Source organism: Pteropus alecto, unplaced genomic scaffold, assembly GCF_000325575.1.
Source record: "Pteropus alecto unplaced genomic scaffold, ASM32557v1 scaffold121, whole genome shotgun sequence".
NCBI classification, from domain to species: Eukaryota; Metazoa; Chordata; class Mammalia; order Chiroptera; family Pteropodidae; genus Pteropus; species Pteropus alecto.
Genome location: NW_006434369.1, coordinates 16,751,177 through 16,778,822, shown reverse-complemented (window position 1 = coordinate 16,778,822; position 27,646 = coordinate 16,751,177). Strand labels below are relative to the sequence as shown.

The window sequence follows — 27,646 nt, the reverse complement described above, 5'->3', positions numbered from 1 at the left end:
ACCCGATGGGAAATACAATCCAAATAAGCAGACGAGCTCAGGGAGCTGCCATCGCACAGGCCAGACAGCTGGGGAGCAGTTCCCCATGGCACGTGGGTAATGAAGAAATTCCAGGAATCGGTTATTGAAACTTGGACGATAATTAACCAAACATGGTGATTGAGTTTAACCTTAACTGCTAAGCAAGTAGCCCTATCCTTGAGCAGAACTGAATTTTATCCCTCAAGAGAAGAAATGTGGCCTGGTCAACCCACATCAGCGAACTAACAGTGAATTTGAAAGCAAGATGCATGAAAATGAACACAGCTGGAAGGCAGAAGGGAAACGGAAAATCCACGGAAATCCCATATGCTGTGCAGCTGGGTCACAGGAGAGGTTTCCTGTACAGCCAAGAAGAAACAAGGAGAAGGGGAAAACCCTAAACAAAGAGAAAATCTGTTTGTTCACTTTTCATTTGGACAGATTACTCCCTCTGGTGAGAACAAAACACATTCCTAAATAACAAAGAGAGGACAGTGCTCAGGGGCAGTGTTTGGTTTCTACCCCTTCCCTGTCAGGGATTAAAAAGAGTCACACCTTTATACACAAACACATTAAATCCATAAAAGTAGAATAATATATTTTGTTTAATTAAAATAGATTAAAAAACAGACTGTAAAAGAATTAGGATTCTCAATAATTTACTATTATTTACATTAGCAAATGTTGGTCATTAGTAGACACTGTGAGATAAGCACGAAGAACCCAGCCCCTCCCCAAGAGCAAAGGGAGATGGGGAGACTCACTGCTTTCCTCTCATTCCCACCCTTTCATGTTAATATGGCAATTACAACAATGAGAGCTGGGTAAACAGCAGGAGAGGTGAACCTCAGATGCCCAGGGTGGTTAAAGCACTGTCACCCTGAAGAGATGCTGGCAGGGCAGGCAGGATTTCTTTTCTTCTTGGGGAGAATCATTAACCCAGTCCCAACTCATACAGGCACCTGACTGTCAATGATTTCCCCTGTGCCTGTTCCTATTCACAATTAAACTTCTGTAAACAGCCCCTTTGCTGACACAAAGCCACAGTTTCCTGATAGAAGATGAAAAACAGAAATGAAAGCCGCACATCCTGGTTCCCAGGGAAATCCTGATTACTTAACATACCATGCCTATGTTGTCCAGAACTTGGCAACTCAATAAAACCTCACACGGATTGTTTTGTGCGCTTGTCATGTGACGGGTGGTGAGGGTAAAGAGGTCCGGGTGGCCCTCAGCCACTGTACCAAGAGGAAGATTTCCTTTCCAGGAAGCAGTAACAGCAGAGGAAGAACCCAGCAAAGCCCTGGATGTCTTGCCCTTGCATATCGATGTCCTGCCCTTGTATATCAATGTCCTGCAGGCACTTGTGGCTCCTCCACACACAGGTGGGGAGCGAGCCCTAGGAATGCAGAAACAGGCTGGCAGTACGGAATGGAGAGAGAAGACCCCTCAGCAGCAGCGGCAGGCTCCACAGGGCAATCAAAATCTGACTTCTGGTTGTTGGAGATCCTGGGGTCAGCCTTAACCCAGGAAACCCTGGATGCCTCACTCACAGGACACCAGGCCTCACTGGTGCATGCTGCTGGGTGGGGCCTGGCAGCCATGCCTGGTCACCGCGGGCATGGCCTAACCCCGGCTTGAAGCTTGTGCAGTGGACACCAGCAGAACCAGCAGTCAAGTGCTGAGGGAGGAGGGGATCCAAAGGAGACTCAGTCCAAAATGTCTGTCTCGAAGGGGACCAGGTGGTAATAAGACAGGTTGGTGACATAAGCTGCTGGGTCCTCGCCATCCTCCAGCTCTGAGGTAAACTCACCACCATTCTCAAATCTGAAATAGGAAGGACAGAAGTAAGGGGTTAGGCTGGCTCACTGCCCCCCGCCCCAAAGAAATGGAGAAAGGGCAGAAGGTCGCTTGCAATGTCAAAAAGTATGGAGGGCTTTCCATGATGCTCTTAGTGCACAGGTCATCGGACCAGTGGGCATAGCCTTTTCAATGCACGTTGAGGAAATGTGGACAAAACCATGGTTACAAATTAGTTAGGTTAAATAGAGCCTATTTTAAAGACTGTTACAGCTCTGGTTTTTACTGCCTTAGAGACTGCTATCTATATTTATTAGCCAATAGTTATTGAGGCATTCATTTATTCATTCATTCATTCACAGAATAATGATTTTTCTCTATTTAGAGACTATTCTCTATCAAGCTCTGGGAACACGGCAGTGAACAGAACAGGTGACCTGTCTTTGGGAACAGGAGCCTACCATGTGCAGGGCCCTGCAGACAATAGCAATGATGAGTGATAAAAGCCATCGTGGTCACAGGCTCACAATTTAACTGTAACCTCGGGTCACATGCACACATGAAGAAGGAGACTGGGAAGCAGGAGGAGCCCACAGAGGTGCTGGGTGAGGGTGGTGACATCAGCAGAGGGAGGGCTCCCTTTAGAGCAGAGATCCCCAACACCTGGGCCACAGACTAGTACCAGTCTGTGGCCTGTTAGGAACTAGGCCGCACAGCAGGAAGTGAGCAGGGGGTGAGCCAGCAAAATTTCATCTGTATTTGCAGCTGCTCCCCAGTGCTGGCATCACCGCCTCAGCTCCACCTCATATCATCAGGCATTCAATTCTCATAGAATTACCGGTCCCTGGTACCAAAAAGGTTGAGGACTGTTGCTCTCAAGGGAAGCCTTCATTTGAGGGGAGAGGAGGTACATGTATCCCAAATGTGAGATGACATAAATATCTTCTTCATACTGATACCCCTATGAATTGAAACCATTTTCTCTCCTTGTCTAATCCAGACATGGCTTCCTAAACCAGAAAAACAATAAGACTCTAATCTTTAAAAAATGATTGTACAGGAAGTACATTCTCCCCCAAGAAAGGATACTGAGATGCTGCTTATGCTTTTTCAGAAACATTTTCCTCAACTAAGAATCAGTCTAAGCACGATAGGACCTGGCAGAGGAGGGTAGGGCAGCTCTTTCCTGGCTCTCACAGGAAAGTGGGAAGGATGAGCCACAGTGCACACCCTGTCTCTGCATTGGTTCCTAGCGCTTGAAGGCGTCACTAACTAGTAGACCCTTATAGAAGCTCAACTATATCTGGAAAACTTTGGAAGACTGGGAAGAACACAAACTGACCAAACTACACAATAATGAGTGTCTGACTTGGTTACACTGGCTGGGGAGCTGAACTGTTGCAGAGATGTGGGCCCTACCTTTGCATCAAGAGCACACAATGCATTCAAGCCACTGCTGCTGTTACAGAAAAAATAAAAATAAAAAAGAGTATATAATGCAGAATCATTCTAGCTTCAAACATGGGGCTCCAAGGGCAGCCACAGAGCTGGGTTTTTCTTCAACTTCATATTAAGGGGTGTACAGAGATGCAGGAGAAGGACTTAGGGCCCAGCTCCTCCTCCTCCTCATGCCCTGCCTGGGAGTGCAGGGTGCTCGCAAAGAGAAAGAGATGGAGTTTAGCAGAAAAGTGAGTGTGGCCTGTGAGGCAGCGTGTCTCACAAAGGCAAGGCCACCTCTCAAGCTTTATTATAAGATGGTATATCTCTTCCTTCAAATCAGCATTGCAATTAACCAAAAGGGAACTCTTGGGTAGAGGGAAATGCTCAAGCTAGGAGAGAGACAGGGTCACCACAGCGAAGGCCAAGATGCAGCCCTGCTCAGCTTCCTACCCTCCTTTCACTTCCTGCCCTCATGTCAGATGACCCTGAGGGAAGGAGAACTGGGATGAATGTGTCACCTCAGCCCTGGGCAGGCCTGGCAAACACCTGGGCTTCTAACCTGAGGACAGATGAGGGCCACCTCAGTCTGGGGAAGAATTTTCTAGAAGCCTGGCAACCGCTCCAGCAGAGGCTCAGCTGTCCTGCTGACTCAAATCTCCATCAGGCACACACACTCATTCCCTGAGTGCAGTGGGGTCTCTGGTCCTGGGTACTGATACCTGCTCTCCCCAGGGGACAGGTGGGAGCTACCTACTTGGCTCCATGGCACAAGTCCTAATGAGCAGGCTGGACAGCATTGAATTCACAGCCCTGGGGCCAAATGATCGCCCTGAAGCACCACTGACAACAGCTGAAGCCAGGAGGTAAAGCCTCCAGTTACTCAAATGCCATCTCTTCGTGACCTCCCATCCCCAGACACACCATCTGCCTGACAGCCCTGTGCAGTGTGAAAACAGACCACTCCCAAGAGACAGACAGCAGCAGACCATCAACTTAGCTGTGCTGCCCTAGATTAGGTACCTGGCAAGCCCCAGGCAGAAATTCCCTCTAAGGGCTCCCCTGAGCCGCTTGGGGACGGACATTTCCTTGTTGAGCTTTCCTAGGATAACAGGTTTCCCTTGCTCTCTCTCCCTGCTGGCCAGGTGTCCTGGAACAGGTGGCCATACACTGAGGCTGTGTCAATTCCGTCCACTTGAAGATCCGAGATAGCTGGGAAAGTCATGTTACCACTCTTGCTTTCTCTCTGTGCTTCTCCTCAGCAAAACTCTTCACAGCTGAACTTACTTCTAAAATCTGGCTTCATGCCAGGGTGCAGAAGGCCTCTAGAGATAGAAAAGGTTGCTCCAGGAACATTGTGGAGCCAGAGCTAGGACCCAGGTGTGTGTGTGAGTCTGTCCTAGCCCATTTTTATTTTTGGCTGAGTGGATGGGCCAGGATCTGGGACACCAAGAGGCCCCTCCACCCATGGGTTGTGCTTCTCGTGTGCCCACAGGGAGACTGTGCATGCAGAGCTACCTCTGGGAGCTCCTGAGCCAGGCATTTCAAACTCCATCTCTGAGGTCTTCACAACACCCGACCTTGTGAGATCATAAGGGTCCCGACGGTTAAGGGAAGGTGGGAGAGGTTAAGTAACTTCTGGACACTCACAAAATCAATAAGAGCCCTGGGCTTGACCTTGACAGTCAATAGAAGCCAAGTTGTGATGCCCTGTCAAACTGCTGCCCCATAATTCCCAAGGAGATGGCCGGAAGCATACCAAGGATAGAGGTGGCTGTGCTTTCCTAGAGCACTTGCCATGGTCAAATTGTTACCAGAAGAAAGGAGAAGAAAGAAGAAGTGGTGTGTTTGGCTGCCCCACCTTTGCTAATCAGACACAGGCTCACTCCCTTCAGACTGGGCCCACTGGGCCAGGCCCCAGCCACCTAGGAATCTGGAGAACCTCCAGCCCTACGAAGTGAGGCCAATATGCAGGTAACACTTCTCCCCATCCCAGGAGGCCAGGCCTTATGAACAAGACTTGTGGCCCTGGTACCCTCTCAGGGTCCAACATGGACCAAACCCTGAACTGAAGCCTGGCAACTTCTCCTTGATGGTCCCTCACAGCCAGCCACTTGGGCAAAGGAACTCTGTTCCCACAAGGTTTGTGAATCAAGGTCTCACTGTCCTCTAGAAAAGGCAAACTCTTTAAATAAATGTTCAAATATAGGCAGCATGGCTCAGCATTTCTGGCCACATCTACTTCCTGCCTATGGAGCTCTGTGTGGCAGTGAACCCCAGCCTCTGGCACTAGCCAACAGCTCAGAGATCCCATCTGTAAAACTAAATTCAAATCAGTGGACTTACAAATGTTCTGGTGAATCCACACCCAGGTGTTGCTCTTTTCCGTTTGGTATACTGTGGTCAATAACAATAGTTTCTGTATTTGCTAGACAAAATCCATTGGACCTCATGATTTCTGAAAATAAAGCAATAAGGTAAACATTCAGGAAGGGTCAGGTTTTGAAGTTTGGGGCTTATACCAATCTCCATACTTCCCCCTCCACCGACTGCCGTCTCCTTGATCCATTAAGAGAATACTCTGTGCCCCAGCAGCCCATTCTGGAGCTCCGCCACACAGATTCAGAGACTGACACCAACCTCCACAGGAGCCACACCTGCTGACCCTATGCAAGCGGAGAGCCATCTCTCACTCCCAGAGAGAGGCTGGTTGTCTGAGCACCCTCCCCATATGTCCTTCCTCGTGGGTTTAAAGCTGGGGCAGAAAGAACACTGAGCTTGCTCTTTCGGGTCCATCGCACACTGCTGGAGGTCTTCATATAGGTTTCCTGATCTTTCTAAGCAATCACCTGTGTCTGAGGTAGGATAACATCATCTACCACCCTGGGGTGCCACGAGGATCGAATGAGATCAGCATGCATTTTAAAACAAATGGGTGACTTCATCTTTTTACTTTATGTAATTCTGTATATAAATTGATTTTTTTGCCAACAAGTAAAATTTTGACAATTTAAAAAGGCCAACAAAGAAAACATCTTCACATGTCTATATTGGCTGTATGGTGTTAGCTTTTTGAGGACGCAGGTCTGGTATTTGTCATGTGCTAGAAGAAGTAGGAATGGGGATGCCTGAGGGTATGGCAGCTGAAATAGTACAGGCTGGAGCTTGGACACTGCACCTCAGCCCAACAATGAGCTACATAATCTTGAGACTCAGTCATCTTCCCATTTAGGGCCTAATACAAGGAAACACGTAGCTCAAAATAGCCCTTCCTCTTTCCTGGCATGGCACAGACAATAAGAACATGCCTATTGCCCAATCTCATTGGGTATCTGATGCTATTGATTGAGAGATCGTTTTATTTTTTTTTCTTACATCTCGCCATAATTTAGATTATTTTATTCCCATATATAGATTTTTTTTTATAAGTGAAATTGTAACTCCACGTTTATTTTTAATCTTTATAGGTATTTGGTTCTCAGTTCTTTGAATTTCTCTCCATATGAAAAGTATCAGGGAAAATATACAAAAATGAAGGAAGAAAAAGAGATTTCCTGCTCACTCCCACAGGATTTAAATGACTATTCATCAATCATATCTGCCAGGTAATTGCTAAAATTTCCACTTGACTTTCTGGAGAAATGACAGCTCTTGTTTCACTGGTTTTCTGCAACACCAGCTCAGTTAGTCACACTCCAAGTGACATCAGCACAGCTCCCTGCCCTCCTGGAGCCCACCTGCTTTCCCTGTTCTAGAACCAGCATGGACAGCCTGCAAGTCGTCAGAAAAAGCACCGAAAGCTAATGAAAAGTAGGTGCTTGGAACCTCTAGGGTCGACTACATTTCTAGGTGCAAGAAGAGTAAAAAGATGTTTACCAAAGTCTGAGTGACTCTGAAGATGAATAAATCTTAAAAAGAAAGATTAAGTTTCCTTCATCTTTCAATTTTAGACATATGGCAGCAGTAATAAATAATAATAATAATAATAATAATAATAAAGGAAACATTTTCTTTATTGCTTTAACTCTGACTCAAATCTGTCTTGAAGCATATAAAACCTCAAAATGACCTCAGTACAGTCATCAGACAGTTCCCAGCCCCCTTCTCCCAACCTTTTACCAAGGGAATTTGGTGGGGGGAACCCTACAAGTGACAACAAATGTTAGTGCCTCAAAACATTTCTGAACTGTTATAAAGAGATACCTTGTATAGGAGCTTCCTATTCTTTCTTAAAGGTGAAATTTGGAGCTCTACAAAGTGGAATCTTTATCAGTCTCTGAAAACAGATCTGTAACAAATCATTCCTTGGTTGCCTATGCTAAGCCTTTGTGCACAGAAATGTGTTTTAATTTTTTGCAAGGCCATCTGGGCCCTTGAGGAAACTCTAGATCTGCTACTTATGCCTGGGGAGCAGGTTACTTCTTGCTCGGTTTCGTCATCAGTAAAACAGGAACAACAGTATCCATCCCAAAAGGCACAGGTGTAGATTAAACGAGAGGGTATTTGTAAAGAATTTATCAAGTGTCTGGAGCTCGATAAATGGTCGTTATTACTATTGTTAATGTCTTCATATCTGTTGTGTTGTGCAAATAAAAAGGAAATATGATGATCACAGATAAATTACAGCATCTGAAACCTATCTTTGAATATACTTAAAATATGAATTTTTTAGAAATCAATTTAGTACCTACGGCAAAAATCACTGATTTAATAATTTTAATCACATATATGACTAATTCCATGAAAGAGTTCATTTTCAAGCTACGATTTTTTGTATTCACAATTTTTTCACATGAAGTAGAATCCTGCTTTGGCATTTCTTCTTTTTAAAAATGTTTTATTTTGAGCTAATTTGAGAATTACAGAAAAGTTGTAAAAACAATAAGAGTACTCACATAGCCATCACTAGTTTCTAATGCTAACATTTTAGGTAACTATGGTATAATGATCAAATTTAAGAAATTAACTAAACATCTTCCTCACTTGAGTTTCACTGGCTTTTCTACTGATGTCCTATTTTGTTTTCTGTTCCAGATCCAATCTAGGATCCTTTGTTGCATCAAGTTGTTGTCTTAGTTTCCTATGACCTCTGACAATTAGTGCCTCAGTCTATTTTCACCTCTCATTACCACAACACTTTTGAAGAGGACTGATGAGTTATTTTATTGACTGTCCTTCAATTTGCCTGATGTTTCGTGAACTTTGACTGAGGTGGTGCATTCCGGGCAGGAGTCATGCAGAGTGATGCTGTGTTCTCCTCTGCACATCATATCCGAGGGCGTGTGATGTCAGCAGGCCTTACTCCTGGGACGTCAGCCTGGATCACTTGGGTAAAGTGGTTTCTGCCACTTTCTCCAAAATAAGGTCACTATCTTTCTCTTGGTAGTTAAGAAATATCTTTGGGGAGATGCACTGAGAATCTGTAAATCCTATTTCTCCTCAAACTTTTGCCCACTAATCGTAGCATCTACCAATGGATCTTTTCTGCAACAATTACTTCTGTGGTGTTTGCCTAGTGGTGATTTTCCTTTTTTTTTTTTTTTTTTTTTTTTTTTTTTTTTTTTTTTTTTTTTTAACTACAGCCATATTTTCATATGTCCTATATGCCATCAGTTCTTCAGTTCATTAATTGATATACTCCTTTTTTTTCAGCAGTTAGTCTCGACCCTTACAGCATTCATAGTGTAGCTTTCCTCCCTTTCAAGTCCTCTCTCTCATTATATTTTCGACATACTCCAGCAACAGAACGAAACCTAAGGCAATGCCTTTTTATTAATCGGCTAACTGGGCTATCGCTGTACAGTGAAAAGTAAGGCTGAAGTTATACAGATAGCTGGTTAATAAAAAAATTATTATAATTCATTTCCAGGCCCCCCAAACTTGAATAATTCGATTTCTGTGACTGATATTTGATTAGTTCAACCCCCAGATCAAGGCTGAGGTTTATGTTTCCTTTAAGGCTGCACAGACACAGCTACACTGTGAAAAGGTAAATTTAAGTTTTATTATATTTTATAAGCATTTAGATTAACATGGGATGAAGAATGTTGTATTGACCCAAACCATCACCGGAGAGACCACAGTGCTCCCTGACTGTCCTTGCTGTGGGTCCAGGACATCACTTAGTTGTTACACCAATAGCACCTGGTGCCACCTAGTGGAGCCCCTGACTACTACACAGTCTCAACATTTGAGAGAAGAAGCTGAGCATTCAGAGGCTGGATGCAAGTCATGAGTGTGAAGAGAAGCCTCTGACAGCCAGGGAGGCCAGTACCCCCTAAATGTCACATTAGTGGCATGAGAAGGCATTAAGAATCTGTGGGGAGAGGAGGGGTTGGAGTGAGTCATGGCAGGTCCAGGCGTTTTCACAAGTGAATGGAATTTAGCAGGATAGGAGTGGACATGCAGGCTTTGTGTGAACAGAGAGGAGATGGACGGCTATAACACACAGAAAGCCAAGGTAGGAGGAAGCTAAGGGTCTGCAATGGAGGGTTCTACGGTGACGAAATCAGAAAGCTAAAGTGAGCCAGACTCTGACGTGCCTAGAAGGATGAGGGGAGAGAGGCTTTATTGTGAGCTTAATTAAGGTTTTGAGAAAATTAAAGGGCCCAGGAACTCAGAGTTCTGGGATGACCGATGTCAGTGCCAGGGCGTATCCTGGGGAAAGGTGAGGCTGACAGAGAGAGATATGTGGATGTCCTCAGGGGTGCCAGTGATCTCCAGGTCCTGAGGCTCAGAGCCTGGGGATCCCCAGACCCAGCAACACATTAAATATGGGACCAAGACTGAATGACATGGCCTGCCCATGTGTGGACTAGTTCTTCAAGGAGACATCGGTGCTACTGCAAAGTATTTCTGAATTTACCATAGTTCGTTGTCTGACTGTACTTATTTCCTCACTCAGTGAATAATGAGAGCGCATCTTACATCCCATGGGACCATCCCCTCATGCCTGCATGCCTACATACTAACTTATCTTGGACAGTATTCGCTCAGACACGGTGAGGTCCAGCTAGTCCAGGAGCAAAGACGGAAAGGTTGGAAAGTTTCAAAGGGAGGATCCCCAGACTTGCTGCCCAGTGGATTTGAGCAGGAAGAAGAGAAAACCTCCTGGAGTCAGAGAATCTTAGCTCTGCAAGGGTGGGAGAGGAGCTCCCCCAGCCTGCCTCCTCCTGCACGGACACCTCAGACAGGCTCCCTGACTTGAGGCTTTTGGGGACAGACCTGCAATAGATGTTTACAAACTCCAATGTTAGGCAGCCCTATTTGTTGCAAGGTGTTCTATGATGAGCCAAAATTGGCAATAGTCACTTCCACCCACTGCTATGGCCCAGAGGTAGAGCATGCTGCACAGATAACTTAATTCTTGGCTGGCATAAGAACGTCAACATCCGTGCCTTCCTAGACCTGGATGCTGTGCCCCTAGTCATGGATACAAGGCCTCACTGAGGCTCATGTTCAGTCCTCGCAAAAAGACATGGAGAACCTATTTCAAACCTCGGCATGGGGCTTTACAGTTACTCCTGTTAAACTTCATCTCTACTCTCTGCCCTTTAGGATACACATAGTCATGTATTTCTTCAAGTCACTGATAAAGCCCAAGCCCAGACAGAGGGCTGGGGACGTTCCGGTTGTTGCACTCTAGATGATACTCAGAGGCAACTCCCCGCAGCTTGAGTCTGTCCTTCTCACACTCTGGAGCCCAACCTGAAGCAACAGTCCAGCTCCTGCTACCAACACAGGCCTTGAAAGGATTGTGCTGCTCTTTGCTCTCCCATTTGCTCAAAACAAGAAAGCAAAACAGAGACACCAGTTTTGAGACTCTTCCACTGTGTACTAAAGGACAGATGCTTGCCTCACTCCAGGTGACAGCATGCAAAATCCAACACGAGTGACAATTAGTGTCCCAGAGGGCTCTCTGAGCCTACAAGACTAGGGTCCACAGATATCCAACAGGATAAATAACGGCCATTTTCACTCTCCTACAAAGGAAATTCTGGATACTAGATGCCAGCTAAGGTGGGCTCCTGAACTCCTCTGCTCTTTCTAGAATGCACAGTAAGCTACTGTGGGTAGATATCAAAAGCAGCAGAAAGACAAATCCATTCTGCTCACACACAGTCATATCTAGAAGCACCTTTTCCATTCCAGGTCCCCAGAACTTGCCCACCCTGTCCACCACACCCAGCACACATTTAGAATTCTCATCCCTGCTGTGGTGCAGAACTCAACAAGGACACTTTTATACCAAAGACATCTTCCCAATTTGTCCTTCTCTGTCTCCCCATCACCATGACTAATTTCTTCTTAGGAACCAGCTCTAGGCTCAGATCCCCTCTCATTTCCTGACTCTTTCTCCATCAGCTCCCTTCTGAGTCCTTCCTCCTCCATTCAGAAATGGAGTGCTAGATACAGCCTCCTTTCTTCTCTCCTTTCTACAGATCGAGATGTTCTGTAGGCTTTCACCTTTAGCTGAACTGCATCTCCTCTTACATCTGCCTTCCCTCACTTTCCACCCAGCAGACTCCTGTAAGACCTCAGTCAAATGCTACCTTTTAGGCCAAAACAAGTTGACTGCCTGTTGCCTGCGGAAGCCCAGTACCAGAGACCACCCGGGACAGAGCTCTTTTCCCTCCAGAATGCTCCTTAGCAGCCTTCACTAAAACAGTACTGCAAAAATAATAGTGTTCTAATGACACATACAATGCAGATCTTAGAAGGCTACCAAAAGGGGTGAAGTCAGGCTCCCCTTTCCTTTCTACCTGACTCGCAGGTGAGCTGACCAGCAGCTCTGCTCAGCTGATGATTTCCTCTTACTACTGCTGACTTTGCCTCTTTAGTTAAATTTTTAGTTAATTTATCAATGCTAGTGATATCTAAATTGTGTCCCCTTTGGTCTTTGATGCCCTAAAACCAAGAACCAAATTCAATGCCACATTATGCGAACTATCTTATTTTAGCAAGCTAGACTGTTGATTCCAGTAGTTTGCTTCAAATTGCCTCGTTAATGTTTTCATCATTATATTATTTCTTAAGTAAGTTCCAATTTGTATGCTAAATAACTCCCTTTGAAGTAGGGAGAGTGTATGTAAACTTAAAAAACAGCTTACATGAAGATGTGGTTAACAGCCTCTCACCCACTATTATCAGCATTCTGTTGGACGGTCTTTCTGGATCCCAAGGGTGGAAGATGTGCCCAATCATGCAGGCAATGCACGGGGAGGATTTCTAGAAAACTCCGCAGTCCACAGCAGCACTTTCCCTCCTGGCCTTCCCTGCAGCTCTTACCTGATATTTTCACTGGACTTTGAAAGCTGGGTTGAATTTTATGTACATTGTCATTTTTTAACACCTGATCCAGAGGAGATCTTTCAAAGAAGGTGAGCACGACTTCTGACCTAGAATACTAGGAAGAAATATGTTCATTACTAAAAATTAATCCTCTGCAAGGTGGCTCCATCTGATGCTAATGCCCTTGAGTTGTTCAGAGAGCCCGTGGGACTGAGTACACCAAAAAGGCGATCACTGAAGTTTTGTTTATTTATGGCCCCAGGTGGCTAAAATGCAAGGCCCCAGGATAGGTAGGATGTGCTTAATAGAAATAGCTAGTTTTTCTGAGTGCTTGGTTCCTGCCAGCTTTTTGCACACATTCCCTTTCATTTCTCAGTAAACTGTGACCATGCCCGCCCTCCCCATCCACAGAGGAGGAAACAGAAGCTTATAGGACCTAGGTGGTCTGCCCGACTCAAGACCAAGTTCTTAATCACTACTGCACACGAAGCTTGCAAACTTCGCTTAAAGGCCACCTGCCAATGTTAATGCTGACATTCCCTTTGGCTCTCACAGGCCCTCTTCTCAAATGACCTCAGTAAGACCAGTGTGCTTCTACAGAGGCAAGAAAGCGAACACCACCATGGTGGAGGGACCGTGTCCCTTCCTACTTAACACCTCCTTGGCCCCTCAATTCTACCTCTCCCCCTGGGAGAAAAACAGAGCTACTAGAACCCACAGAAGTCTCCCTTTCCCCGGTTATATCCATCCACCTCCCCAAACCTGATACTTCCAACCACTGGGAGCAAGCAGGTTGGTTATCTAGAAGCTGGCAGGATGTGCCGAAGCCTCCCACCCAGCCTGGCCCTGATGGCACTTACTTTACACGGCATGCTTATGACGGTCTTCAGCAGCTTCTCCACCTCATTGAGCCTGGTCTCTATATCATGAGCATCCTTTATGGCGACCAGTCCTAGAATTGAGACAGAAATGCCTAAAGTCAGAAAAACAGACCAGGAAATGTACTTCTAAATTAATTGCAGGCAGTAGGCATCCTATGATGAGGATGCCATCCCCCAGTGTCATCGTCCACCAAAGATATCTGAGACTATCTGCTCAGTCTCACTCATGTACATACCTCCCTACCCTGAAACCCCTGCTCTATGTCTCATGTTAACTTTCAAAAGTCAATGATTTACATGTGTACTGGAGTGGACATTGCCCATTCAAAAGGAGAAGTCTGGCAGGCTGGAGACAGTGGAATGAGTAGAGCACACAGGCATATGAGGGAACTATCCAAGACCCCTCTGAGCAGGATAGTCTCGTTCAGCTCCATAAATGCCCTGGACTCAGTCAGCGCTCAGCCGGTGCTCAGACAGGGACCACTCAGCCTCTGCCAGTGTGGTAGCTGTAGCCAGGGAAGTTTGCTCAAGATCCACCCACTCCCAAAAATACAAAGGAAAGACTCACTTTGCTGGCCACCATGACCTGATCACAGGGCCCATATAAATGTAGCCCATATTTAGACGAGTCATTTAAATGCAGGGTTTGGAAGGGAAAAATTCAGACCTCTACCCAGAGAAAAACAAAGTGGGTATGACTCATAGCACTCTTCAGGAATCTGTCTATCCTTGTTACAGTTACCAGAAGTCTCAAGTGGCTGTTAAAAAGTACAGTATTTTGTTTTTAAAATACTATAGCTTGCAGTACGGAGATTCGGGGTATGTTTCTGTCTCCCCATGCAGAGTGCAGAACACAAATCTTCCCATTATAGTTTCTATACACTGGCTTCCTATGGATTAGAATTAGATTCCTTAGGAAACTGGCTTCTTTCCTGTACTTCCTATTACCTAGGATGACTGTCTCTGTGAGCTATGACCAAACCACAGGGACTGAAATCACAGAACTATTATCAGTTACTGAATCTAAGTTCTCCAGAAGTTCTGGTTCCATTTTGTTTTATAGAAGAAAAGGTAGTTCATTTTTCAAGGCAACTCATTGACTGAGAGTCTGCCTAAGAGATAAAATTAATTTCCTAAACTACATGATTGAAATGAAGAGGTCCAGAACATATGGTGCTTAGACACCAGACATAGGGCGAGGGCATTTCTGAAAGCATGGGCTACAGCAGGGGGACCCTCCAAATGTCAGCTGGAGTCAAGGCCAGGAGTCATTCTCCTGACTTCCTAAGGCATAGGCCACTTTGGGTGCCGGTGTCCTTGCTTGTTTCTGCCTACCCTCCTCAGCCACACTGGCCCAGATGGCCAGCTAGCAGCTGTCCAGGGAACAGGAGCCCCAGAAGTGGCAGGGTGGGCAGTGGCTTGCCCACTGGGAAACCCCGGGCCTCTATCACACAGCTCATGCACATACTTGAGCACAATGCCTAAGCTGTCACCACAAAAATGGACCAGGCCACCTCCTCTTCCTCTTCCCTAGGTTGCCACCACCACCACACCACCCTGCATGGTGGGGAAAGTAGGGAGGAGAAGGAAGAAAATATCAGAGTGCCAGACTCTCAGGATGCCTCTTCAGACTCTGAATTCCTTGCACAGAATTTCAAACACACACACATACACACACACGCTGCACCAAAATGCTTTGATCTGCTTGCTACAGGGAATTCTACAGAAGGAAAGAGGGCCAATGCAAAATCCTCTGAGAAGCTGTTTTGAAAGAGAGGACAATTATGTAAATCATTACCACAAAATGCTTCATTATTCCAAGAGAAGCGAAGCTATTATTATATTTCAACTTTTATTACAGTTAGAATACTAGTTTTAAATCAATCAAGTTTATGAGACAGTAGTAGTATTTTATGTTCTGTGGTACATTTGTAGGAAGGTTAGCCTCTTGTATGGTGAGTACATACAGCAAATTTACACCCATTTTATAGGTTGTAAAGTACATTTTAATAATCTTAAATCAGTATAGAGGTTTATAATTCTTGTATCATGCATTAGGAACATGTTTTGTTACATCTAAGATGTAAGTAATGTTCAACCCATGGCTGAGTTAATAACTTTCAGGGGTAAGGTTCAGGTAAATACATTCTGCTCTATACTGATCTTTTAAGGTGGCCAGATTTAGCAACTAAATCACGGGATGCCTAGTTAAAGATGAATTGCAGATAAACAATGAATAACGCAATAGGATGGATAGACTTTTAAAAAATTATTTGTTATTTATGTGGTGTTCTGTATTTTATCTGACAACCCTATCTTCTTGGTAACTCATTTTCTAGAATGAACTAGAGAAAGGCAAGAAGTATGTGGTCAGGCCTCTGGAAACAGTATCAGTGTTTTAATTCAGTGCACAGACCTACCCCGACCTGACCCCAGCCCACCTTACTGGCCATGTGCCCTGTGACTCCCCCACACCCTAATGCCAACCTCCAAGGAACAGGTTCATTCTATCCAAACACAACCCCTGACTCTCATGCAGCACTGCTGCTGGAGGAACCACTCCTGCTGACCTTACCCCACCTCCAGGCTCCTGTATGAGAAAATTCCACCCATCCCTTAAGGGAGCAGACATGCTCTCTGCTCTGTGAAGCCTTCCCCACACTAGAGAATGAGACTTGGTGTGCCTCTAGGCTCCCAGGGAACTCTCTCCTGACCTCTGCAGCATTCACTACGCTGTACTATAACTGCTCCTTCACCTACAAGTCTCCCCAAGCCCGCCCTGCAAACTTGAGGGGAGGAGGTACTTTTGGTTCATCTCACTTTTATCAGCAACCAGGACAGGGCCCGACACAGGCACGGGATTCAATGTCTGCTAGCTGCTTATTGACTCAATAAAGTTGCCTAAGAGAGCACAAAAGTCAAGTATTACTTATCTCCTGTGAGTGTGCTCCATCTTGCTCATGGGGTGGTAATTTAGTTAACACATCACACACAGCCAGACAGCAGCCAGAACCAACTGGCCAGCCAGCACCAAGTCATGGGCATCATAGGAGAGCTGCCTGAAGAGGGCAAGGTGGCATTAAGTGTACCAAGCCATGGGCCATCCTGATTAGATTTTATTTGTGGAAGTGTGCAGAACCACATTGCTTCTTTTTTCCTGTCTTTCTGTTTCTGAATGGAAGTCAAATGGTACTCCTTGGGAACAGAATCATGCTTCAAAACAAAGGAAGGTGGAGGAAATTTAAATGGAGGAAAAAAAAGATGCTGGAATCTCTCTCTGCTAGAAATGACAAATGATTTTTGTTTAAGCTCTGGGCTTTTAGCTGGGGACACTTTTTTTTTTTAAATCATTTACTCCCCCATCATGGCTTCCTGGGTAACAGTGACATTGGCAATCTGGATCAGCTTTCTTAAGGTGCTGTCCTCATTTCTCTGAGAAAATTTATGTGTGTGAATGACAACGAGCACTGGTCTATCCGCCAGGAGGGGCCCCAGCTGATTAAAGGTGGATTTATGAAGTGATGGATTCAGTTGAACTTACCAAAACCCACCTAACAGCAGCAGACCTGGGCTAAATGATGCTGTGTCACCACCACCAGAGCTGGGAACACAGTGGTGAGGAGCACAGACTGGCAGGGCTGGTCCATAGTGGCTTCCTTGCTCTAGCAGAGCCCCAGATGAGGATGTGAAGGGGTCACCACCTTCCAAATGGCTTCCAACAGCCTGATCCTCTTAAAACTCCAATGTTCACATCTCTGTCCTCTCCTGGACCCAGGAAATCACCCTACTTTAATTGTTTTAAGTATTTCCCATCAAATGAAGGGTACATTAAGTGTGTTAGAAAAATATTTTTAAAAGGCAAACAATCCCAAAACTACTCTCTGGGGCCACAGTTTAGAAATAAAATAATCTTCATTTTTAAATTTCGAATTGTTTCATGCTCGCTGGGGTTCCTTCCTTCAGGTTTCTCAATTTCACAATTGGTGGAAACACCCAAAATTATTATAAATTCTAAAATGATACAGCGCTGAAAGGTAAAGTTGTGAGAAGAACCCATATTTGGGACACTGAACTATTTTTTAAGAACAGATAAGAACTATGAGCCCACTAAGTATTTCTACCCCAAACAAACTAATTATAGGCATTTGGGTTGCTTTCTAGCTTATCTGTTGTATTTTGATCCTATTTTTCCTTTCTGAACCAATAGATTTGGCTTTTAATGGCTGGTACAGCCTTTTTCAAATATCAATTGTTTACAGTAAATAATTTTAAACTTTACTTTCCAAAATATGCTTAAATATAATAATTTAGTATTATACAAAATTTTGGATTTCATGTTCCAAATATTATCAATGGAATGAGGATTTTACGGGAATCTTGTTTAACTCAGTTTTACTATCTGAGATTATAATAATAAATACTGCAGGTGGGAAAATAGTTGTGAATTTGCACAGTTGAGCAGAGAAACTCAAACCTTTTGGTTACGAGACTGGCATTCCAGGAATGGCCAGCAGGGAGTGATAACACTCTACAGAAAACATGAGATTTAGCTCAGTGAAGACACAGGAAGGAACAATCCTCTACCAGGCACATTTAGCTTCCATCAGGAAGAAGATGTCTCAGCAGACTTCACAGTTCCTGGAAAATTTTCCAATTTCTTATAAAAGCATAATCACTAACATAACCTCAATTTTTAAGATTTCATTATACACAATTTATGATGTGAAATTTTTATCCAGCTTTATCCCAAATCAGTTAAAAATTTGAAACTGAAAGATAACACAATAATACATAAATTTCAGTGTGCCAATTTTATATACATTTGAGGGCTAAAATCAGCCTAAAGCAGCCAGGGTGCCCTTTCTTTCTAAACTTGTTTAGCCTTGAAAATTGAGAATGCAGACGTGTTTCTGTCACTTTCAGGATTAGCTTCTTTATGCAAACACAAACACCTGATTTATTCTTAGAAACCAAACTGAACATGCTGATATCAGCACAAAGATCCATCAGTGAGAGCAAACATAAACAAACCAGTTTCCTCATCTCAGAAACCTGAGTCCAAAGTCTCACTTTTTCAGGTTTGCACAGAACACCTCCGGGAATTGTCCCAGACTTCCTCCAAGAATGGACCTTGGAGATCTGAACCTAACCTGAGTGCCTTCTACTGCTATAATTCTGGAAATAAAGACAAGCAGCTTCTTGGGTTAATTGGAAGGAAGACTATTCTTTCCAAAGTACATGAAGGACTGCGTGTTCATTGCCCAAATAACACAAGAGGAGACTGCACCATAGAGCCCCAGTGTAATTTTCTGTAAAGTGGACTTTCACATCGAGTCAACAGTGGGTGAGGCGAGGAATGCAGCATCATCTACATGAGAGATATATATTCTTTGAAGCAGGCGTCTCCAACCCCTGGGCCTCAGACCCATAAAGGTCCCGGGCCTGCGGGGGTGGGGTGGGGGGGACCGCACAGCAGGAGGTGAGTGGCTAGCAAGCCCGTGAAGCTTCATCTGTATTTGCAACCGCTCCCCAGCGCTAGCATCGCCTCCTCAGCTCCACCTCAGATTACCAGACATTAGATTCTCATAGGAGCACTGGTCACTGGTGTCAAAATGGTTGAGGACTGTTGCTTTCATGGTTGAGTGTAATACAAATTTTGAAAACAAAATACTTTACATTTTCTAGGAAATCTTTTTAGGCTTATTTCCTAAGTACCTATTTTCTGAATAGGTAGCCAACATTTAAGAAATGGAGAGTAAGACATGATGAGCTAGAGAACATAATGGAGTTGGTTAATCTTTGCATATTTAAGCATCCCAATGGAAGTCTCAACTCTCTTGAAACCTGAGGCCTACTCTGCATCTCCTGTGCTACCATCTGCAAGGTATCATGCAGCATTTATGAAAGGATAAGAAATCTGTCTGTCCCTCGCTCCCACCTGCTACACACAAAGTGGTGTCTGGGTGGTTCACCCTTTGCGCAATCGCTGCCCTGGCTCAGTGATGCTCGCACCCGACTGTAAGAGTTTAGAATGCTGATTAAGTTCTCCTTCCCATCTTTCCAAGAACGAAAAGCAGGGCAGAGACAGTAGGAAGAGGAGAAGGAAGAGGCAGAGACGAAACACTTTCTAGGGCCCGAAAAGGGGTTGAGAGATGTTCTTTTTCCCTCTGCTTCTTCCTGTACATGTGAGATACTCCCTTGAGTGAATGTTATTTTATCACTTGATTCACTTAGCCAGTCTGTCTTAAAATATCAAAGTATTTAGGGAACACCTCCCCATTCTAGGCTCTCAAAAGAGGAAGCAGTTATCACCCACTCCTGCCAAAGACTGCCTGTGCTTCTGCTCCATGCCAGCCACCCTCCCAGGCATGGGAGGTACTGGGGCCAACAAGCTGGGCAGGACCCCTGCCTCCCCAGTGCTTTCATGTTAGCCAGGAGGATGGATGTGAGGTGAACTTTGGCCAGAGTTTGTGGGGTGTCACCAGGGAAGATAGGAAGTCTCACAGCAGGAGACCCACCTTCTCAGAGTAGGAGGCCTGAAGGTGAGCAAGAGCAGGAACAGAACAGGGCATGGGATCAGGAAATGTGGAGGCCCTAAGGAGCCCGGAAGGTAAAATAGGGGCGGGGAGGGCTGAGACAAGCAGCGCCTTACAAACCACGTGAAGGGGTTTGCCCATGGCAAAGGGCAGCCATGACTTCCCATGAAGTCTCTGGCCACAAGAACTAGGCCCAGATAGCAAATGGTAATATGCACAACAGCCCTGGGTATTCCACAGTAATCTGTCCCTTGTGAAACTGCTCCCTGGAGCACAGTCCCTGGGCCTGAGCCACACCAAGCACCAAATCTTAGTCTCTGGCCCAGCAAAGCCACAGGCCTGGTCTGCAGGGGCCTCACTGAGATGATGGAGGGGATCCCTTTGCGGGTTCTTTCTTTGGCCCAGACAGGAGCTATCACTGTCCCTGCCTCTCCAGGACAGAAGGACAGAGGGCCACACCTGGAGAAGGTGCTGTCAGGAGCAGTGGGCAGGGCAATGGTGCCCGCATTCGCCATCTGGATGATTTTCGCTGAGGACACACTGTATCAGATAGCAAAGGGCAAAAGTTCCAGGGCCACATGTTCCTAAGTCTAAAGCCAACAGCTATGTGTCTAGCATGGTGCTGTGTGCTCTGTGGATGTCACAACAACCCCACCGTGCCGGTATCATTGCTGACTTTTTATCAATCATGAATCCAGGGCTTGAGGGAATAAGCAGGTTGCCTGAAGTCTCTAGGCAAGTGGCAGGTGATAGAGCCAGAATCTGAAACCCCACCTTTCTGGTTCCAAAGCCAGTACTTTCAGCCACTTTGCCTGAACCCCTCCCACCATGACCTTGTGTCCACAGGTAGGACATCTAATCTTGCAGGGGTCTCGATTTTCTCACTAGGCAAACAGGGCAGGTTTCTGGTGGGATTAAAGATACAGTATGTAAAAGTTTTAATTACACGTTCATTCCTTCCCTCCTCCCTCTGTCCAACCGATGCTCAGCGTGTTTTTCCCACTGATTCTAAGTTACATATCAGCAAAGGATGATTAAGGTGTCTTGTTCTTAAAACAAACATGAAGTAAAACTTGCCAGTTTAAGTTAGGAAAAGAGCTCTGTGGTTGTATCCAGTGTCATGACTCAGTTTAGGGGGTGAGGTAAGGAGGAGGATGGATTGGAGGTGTCTGTTTGGAGAGTAACATCCCAGCATGTGAGTGTGTGTTCCCACATGACACCCACATTTCAGGGAGGCCAAAGATGGACCAGAAAAGAATAGAGAGCAAACCCTTTGCCTCTGCTTCCTCCCTGCCCTCCCACCAAGGACAAGATCCGATCAAAGGGTCCTGGGGGGCTTCTTGGGCCTGTCCTGAGATAAGGGGACAACTTTTTTAGTGGTGACAACCAAAAGTGGCCAGTGGATGTCTACCATCACCCAAGAAAGTAAAAGTGAACAAAAATACCAATAAAAAAGGGATTTCAGTGGGACGTGAATGCCAACCACTCACTGATAACGATGATGTATTGTCCTATTGACTGTCTCTGCTGCCCAGAGTCCAGTACTTCCTAGGACGCCCCACCCAGAGGAGGCCATTGCCTGGGACATTTGTTACTGGTACCATGAGGGGTAAAATGCATATTGGGTTCATAATTCACTACGAGCTTCTTCTTAGCCTCCCGAATCCCCTGAGCATTATGCAACTCCAAGCTGAGCTTTATCCACAAGTGGCAAAATGATCAAATGCCTAACCTTCTATTAGTTTTGTGTGGCACAATCACCTTAAACTGGCACTTGAATCTTTCCTTACCTTGATTGTTCACAATGCAGAAATAACTTTCACCTTTTGGAAAAGTGTTCACAAAAACAGAGAGCAGAGAAACATGAGCCCTAGACTTGTTTTAAAAAGGAAAGGGAACCCATTTTCCTGGGGGCCAGCCTGAGGGTGGCCCAGGATGCTACCAGTGGGTGCATGATGCTGTTTGATCTAGAAGCGGAACCAAGTTTCCCCTTTGAAATTTGGTGGAAAGTACCAGGACCTAGATGCCCACTAACGAACCACCTGTGTATACTTCTGGCTGGCTCCTTCTCTAGCTAAGAGGTTAGCTCAGGTCACCTGGGGCCCATGGCACAATCTGAAATGGGATGCGATCACAGGACCACAAACCAAACTCAGCCATGTAACCACTTACAGAGAAAGGAAAAAATACTAGGAGCACTGGAACAAGGAAGCCACAATGAAGTCTGGGCAGCAAGAGGGTACAGATTTGAGAAAGAGAGATAAAACAGAAGGGGGAGAGAGAAAGCAGGTTACATGGATGGTCCTGCACCTCACTGGCCTGGCAGAGCATGCTGCCCATGCTGCCCTCGGGGCCTGGGAAAAGCACCCAGTCTGGGAGCTCTATATGTGGAAGAGATTCAAAATAGGTCTGTCAATCAAAAAGGATACCCCAAATCCCCCAGAAAAATAAAAACTGCCCCTGTTAGGAGGGGCAGGATACCCTAAAGTGAAGCTATGCATGAGGGTGGGGGCTGTGTCAAAAGTGAGGGGCAGGCTCACCCAAGCACCCAACAGGCTGGGCAGGGATTGGGCTTTGTGTCCCTGATCTGCCGCCCAGGACCCATGTGGCCTCCACTCTTTTTTCAGCCACTTTCACTAAGAAAGTAAACTTGGTGGCTCTGCAGTTCGCCCCTGTGTCAGGACCCCTGCTGGTTCAGAGGTAGCACAGAGTTTCTCCCCATTTCTGCCCCCGTGAGAATAAGTGGCCAGGCTCAGGGCCTGGCAGCAAAGTACATGCCTTGCTAGAGCTATCAGAGCTGTGAGAGTCTAGTGAGCGTATCTGTGTCCACACCTTCCCAGTATTAGCCTGGATGCCTTAACTTCCATTCCTCAGGTCTCAAATCTAAGAATAGACAGTCTACAAAAGCTCAGGGAGATTAATGTCCTCAGTGATACAGGTGAGCACAGATGTGTGCACTCACACACACAGGCTCTCCATGGCAGGCCTTATTTGGAGAAAATACTAAAATACTGCATCCAAAGCTGGACCCCTACACCAGCATCTCCTGCAGGCTTGCCATCTCAGTGAATGACAATTATACTTCTCAGGCTTAAAGCTCTGCTGTCAGCCCTGATATTCCTTTACACCCGACATCTGGTCTCTCAGTCAATGCTGTGCCTCTCCCTTCCAGACATATCAGCGCTTGACCACTTCCCACACCTACTCTGCTATCCCTGGCACAACACCCCAGCAGTTCTCTCCAGTCTCCCAGCCTTCTCTAGTCTTTCTCAGCACAGCAGCTGGGGTGCATGTCAGATTAAGTCATTCCTTCGCTCAAAACTCTCCACTTCTGAATAGAAGCCCAAATCTGAGCATGATCTGCCCACTCCCTGCCTCCCTGATCTCCTATTACGCTCCGCGTCTTTATCTCCACTTAGCCACAATGGCCTCCTCACTACTCAAAGCCACTAGGCACGCGCAGGCCTCAGGGCTTTTGCACGTGTTCTTGCCCATGCCTGGAATGCTTTTTCCTCCCCAGGTATTGACCTGGATTGCTCCATCCATTCCTTTGGGTCTCTACTCAAAGCTCACTTCCTTTGAGACCTTCTCAATTACCCTACCTGAAAGTTAATCCCTCCCCTCCCAAGTTATAGCCCCTTTCCTTGCTCACTTTTCCTTCTAAACATTTATCACTAACATATTTATTTATTTATTTATCTTGTTTTTTATTGGATTTCTCCCATAATATATGAATCATGAGGGTGGGAAACTTTTTGTCTATTTTGTTCACTGCTGTGTCCCTAGCACCTAGGATGATGCCTGGCACATGGTAGGCATTCAGCAGATACTTGCTGAATGAATGAATGAATGAATGAATGAATGAATATAAAACCAAAATGGTAATTCTACAGTAATCAGGAATCAAAGATCACCTGACTACTTTGGAAATAGAATCTGTTACCGCAGTGGTGACCAGGTCAGCTCAGACTTCAAAAGGCCTAAAATAAGCGCTATAAAAAAGGATCAAAATAATCTAAGAGTCCCAAACAATGGGGAAATTCTGCATGTTTATGTTTTAAAATGTAAACTTTGACAGATGTGAGAGATGTAATAGGCAGGAGACCTTGGTCTCAGGTCAGGAAACACTGAACCACATTAAGTATTGCATAGAGGGGATTTCAGTTACAAACTCAGTATCACTGGTGTCGGAGCATGGAAAAAGCGAAAAGGGACACCTTGGTCACCCAGAGCTATAACCAACAGGAAGTATCCATCTTTGTCCCTTCAAGTTAGGGCATAAGAAAGAAACGGGTGGCTACATCAGACTCAGATGAAGAAGAGGACAAGTCAAGAGACCAAGATTCCAAGGAGAAAAGATGGAGAACAGAAGCAGGACAAGTCCTGAGGCTAGACTCACCTAAACAGAAGGCCAGGAAGGTAAGCTAGTGAGCACTGTGCCTCAACTCCACGCAGCGGTTTAAGTATCTCTGCACATGTGTCACCATGCAGCATACAAGGCCCACTGACAGTCGTCCAAGCCTAACATCACAGTGTATGTGCAGAAGAGAGAAAAATCGTCTTCTCTCCCCTCTGCAGAACAAATATCTCCCCCATTACAATACTTGAGGGATTAATAGAAAGTGCCCTGCATCCCTTCAACTGTGTGCAGATTCAAAGTAAATTGGGGTCAAGGCTTTCACACCCTCTGAGGGTGTTCAATCGTACATTTACAAGAGCTACCAGCATGCTGCCAACAAGAGCTCTGAAATCCAGATTTCCTCACAAAGACTTTTAATGAAACTAGAGAACACAAAACTAACCCAGACAATAAATATTTCAATAAATTTAAACCAAGGAAATCTGATGGGAAATTATACTGAAAAAAAAAAACAACTGGTATTTCCAATACAACACACACATCTCGTTGTCTTTTGTATTGTTTGTATATCCAGACAATCTTTTTATGCAAATAATAAACCTGCATGGAAATAAGGTGGATTCTTCTTTTGCATTACTGTGATGTATTTTACTAGCAAATGATCTTCCTTTCCTGAGAAAGGAAAAGGACTTTCCTTGGATTGTATAACAAACTCAGGTAGTGGAGGTGGGGAAGGACCAGCCTGCCTCCATGCAAAGAATCAAGGTCTAGATAGAGAATTAAGGTCACACCTCCTCTGGTCCCAGGCCTCCATTTCCCCTCCAGGAAGCACTGAGCCTGCCCTTGCAGTCCAGCCAAAGGTGCCAACAGTTCCATCGTGGGCCATTTATAAAGTCCCTTACACCCAGCTTCTGGTCCTTATCTACACCATCCCTGCTGCCCCTACCACTACCACCATGTCTAATAACCTAGTTTGAATTTTTGTCCTTTTTAGATAATTGAAAGCAGCTATCATATCCCTTCTGAGTCTTTTCTCCCCAGTGATCACCTTCTTCCTAAACCTTTCTTCACTTGAGGTACTCTCTGTGTGTCTACAGCTCAGAACCCAGAACTGACCTAGCATGAATCAAATGAGCACAGAAGCAACAGAGCCAGGGGCATGTGCAAGGTGAGTCAAGTGCCTCAAAATCACCTCCATTCTGCTCCAGGTAATACTTTTCACTTCCAAGTCTTGAGGTGGCTAAAGCCATACCCTTCCTCCCCACCCACCATCTACAAGTCTCACCAGAAGCAGCTGATACTGAGGTGAACAACGAGCATTAACAGAGGGCTTAGTGGTGCTAGACACTCTATTCTGCATTTTAATCCTCACATACACAAAAAGTAGGCAATAGGTACTATGTTACAGGGGAGGAGCCAAATGGGGTACCGGGGGTAACAGCTGAGCTGAACCACCTAACCAGAGTGAGACCTGGAGGGCAGAGGGGAAGGCAGGGCTCTGGCAGCTCTAAGGGCCTCCAATTTGTTTGTAGCCCCTAAGGGCTCCAATTTGTTTATGGCCCGCCTTGTTTTAGAAAGGATGTAAGTCATTGAATAAACTGCTGTTCTTTCAATTAAGCTTTCTTGACTTGAGCATTCACTTGCCAAATTAAAAAAATATAATAACATATACCTCCAGATAGCAAATCCAAAGAACACTGCTGCCATGCTTGAAATAATACTAAACTTATATCCAGAATGGCTACAGATGTGAGAATCTGGGAAGCAAAGAGAAGCCTGAAAGGCAGGCTGTCTCACTTGGGGCTTTCAAATTTGCTGGCTTTGGGAACCTTTCCAAACGATGTGTCTGCCAGAGGATGTGTCATGGGAACTGAGCTAATGATCCATATAATTCACAGTCTAGGGTGGGGGGCTATCACCAGGCGTAGGTAGAGGTTAAGACCTCAGGCAGACCTGCAGCTAAGGAGACTTGTTCTATCTAGCTCACAGTGAACTTCAGTAAATGCCCCCAAAGGAGCCACCAGGTCTCTGCTTAGAGAACAGAAAGGAAGGCTTCTGGGCGATATGTCACCACGCTGCAGGTGATCGATCACACAGTGGGAACAAGGGGAGGGGGATTTCACAGAAGCCCTACAGACTTCCCTGGCTCCTTCTCTCTCCCGCAGCATTTCTTCTCATCTCAACTTTAGCCTCTCCTGCACTTTCTTCCCTCTTCCAACCTCCTCTCTACTTGGCCCCCAAAGGGCAGTCCTGGGGTGGGCGTCAGCCAGGCAGTAGAAAATAGGAAGCCACAGCAGTTCTCTGAAAACGCGAGTCCCCACAAATTAGGACGAGTCACAAGGCCGGGAAGGAGGCCACCGCAGTTAATCAAACCCGAATGTGGATCCACCCCTGGGGTGGAAAACGAAGTTTTCCCCTGCAGCTGCCCATGGGGCGGCCCCTCCCAAGCAGTGACAGAAGGCTGCGTGGCACCTCGCACTCAGGCTCCTCTGTCACTAGAGAAAAGGCGCGGCCCTACCCAGGGGAGAACTCTGAGGGGTGGCTGCCAGACAGGACGTGAACCCCAACTGGACACTGTCGTCAACTCGTCATAAACGTTTCTCTAGCCCCCTACTACTCCTGTCAGGGCGAGCCAGAGGGTTGCAGTCAACCCTCCCTAGGGTGAGGAGGGAGGCGGCCGCCACTCCGGAGCACGGGCTGAGGCTGAGTGTCCTGGGACCCACCCCGACACTGGCCGCTGCACTGGTACTGGTCGGTGACTCGCCCTCGGAGACGGTCAGGGCAGCCCAACTGCTGAGCTCGGCTGGGAATGCCTCGGGGCTCCATAGGCCGACTCCCCGGCCTCTGACCACAGGCGCCCAGGGCGCCCTTCATTTGGGGGCGGAAGGTCGAAGTGTCCCTTGTCCACAGCCGGTGACGAAGGGAAAAGCCGCAATATCGGTTTAAGTAACTTCCCTCTGCCTTTCCCTCCTCCCTTAACTGCACTTTAAAACGACCCCGCAATCACGTTTACTCCAACACCCCCATCCAAGGCGGCCCCCGCACCTTGGCGCAGCGGCGCGCGCGCCAGCTCGGGCCGGTCCTCAGGGAAGGCGTCGCGGAGGCGCTGCCACAGGCGGCCCAGGTCGGCGAAGCTGCGGTGCAGGTAAAGCACGCTGCGGTCCGACCACTCGGTGCGGATCTCGAAGAACTCCTCCTCGTCCCCGCGCCGGCTGACGATGAGCCTGCGGATGCCGTTCACCCAGCAGCCACGCACGAACATGTTCACGAGCGAGGTGCCCTCAAACACCGCCGAGGCCATGCCGCGGGCCGCGCATGCG

At 46.1% G+C, this 27,646-nt stretch overlaps 1 protein-coding gene across 2 annotated transcripts; it reads right to left on the bottom strand.

The window, feature by feature from the left end:
• Window positions 1-607: 607 nt before the first annotated feature.
• Window positions 608-27,639, bottom strand: PXDC1 (PX domain containing 1). Of its 2 annotated transcripts, XM_006909300.3 has the most exons (5): window positions 27,372-27,639; window positions 13,410-13,501; window positions 12,547-12,664; window positions 5,605-5,716; window positions 1,592-1,848 (listed from the first exon to the last, which is right to left on the bottom strand). In XM_006909300.3, exons 1-5 carry the CDS (start codon window positions 27,625-27,627, stop codon window positions 1,731-1,733), a joined length of 696 nt encoding a protein of 231 aa, XP_006909362.1. In that variant the 5' UTR covers window positions 27,628-27,639; the 3' UTR covers window positions 1,592-1,730. The 2 variants fall into 2 exon arrangements, with proteins under 2 accessions (XP_015442811.1, XP_006909362.1); XM_015587325.2 differs by lacking the exon at window positions 5,605-5,716 and having other exon boundaries at window positions 608-1,848.
• Window positions 27,640-27,646: the final 7 nt, after the last annotated feature.

Bases quoted from the DNA above. Each gene is read 5' to 3' on its own strand.
- PXDC1 (XM_015587325.2), bottom strand. From the start codon at position 27,627: ATGGCCTCGGCGGTGTTTGAGGGCACCTCGCTCGTGAACATGTTCGTG. The intron at 12,665-13,409 runs GTAAGTGCCATC...ATTTCTTCCTAG, and splicing joins TCATAAGCATGCCGTGTAAA to TATTCTAGGTCAGAAGTCGT. The intron at 1,849-12,546 runs GTAAGAGCTGCA...TTCCTATTTCAG, and splicing joins AAGTCCAGTGAAAATATCAG to ATTTGAGAATGGTGGTGAGT.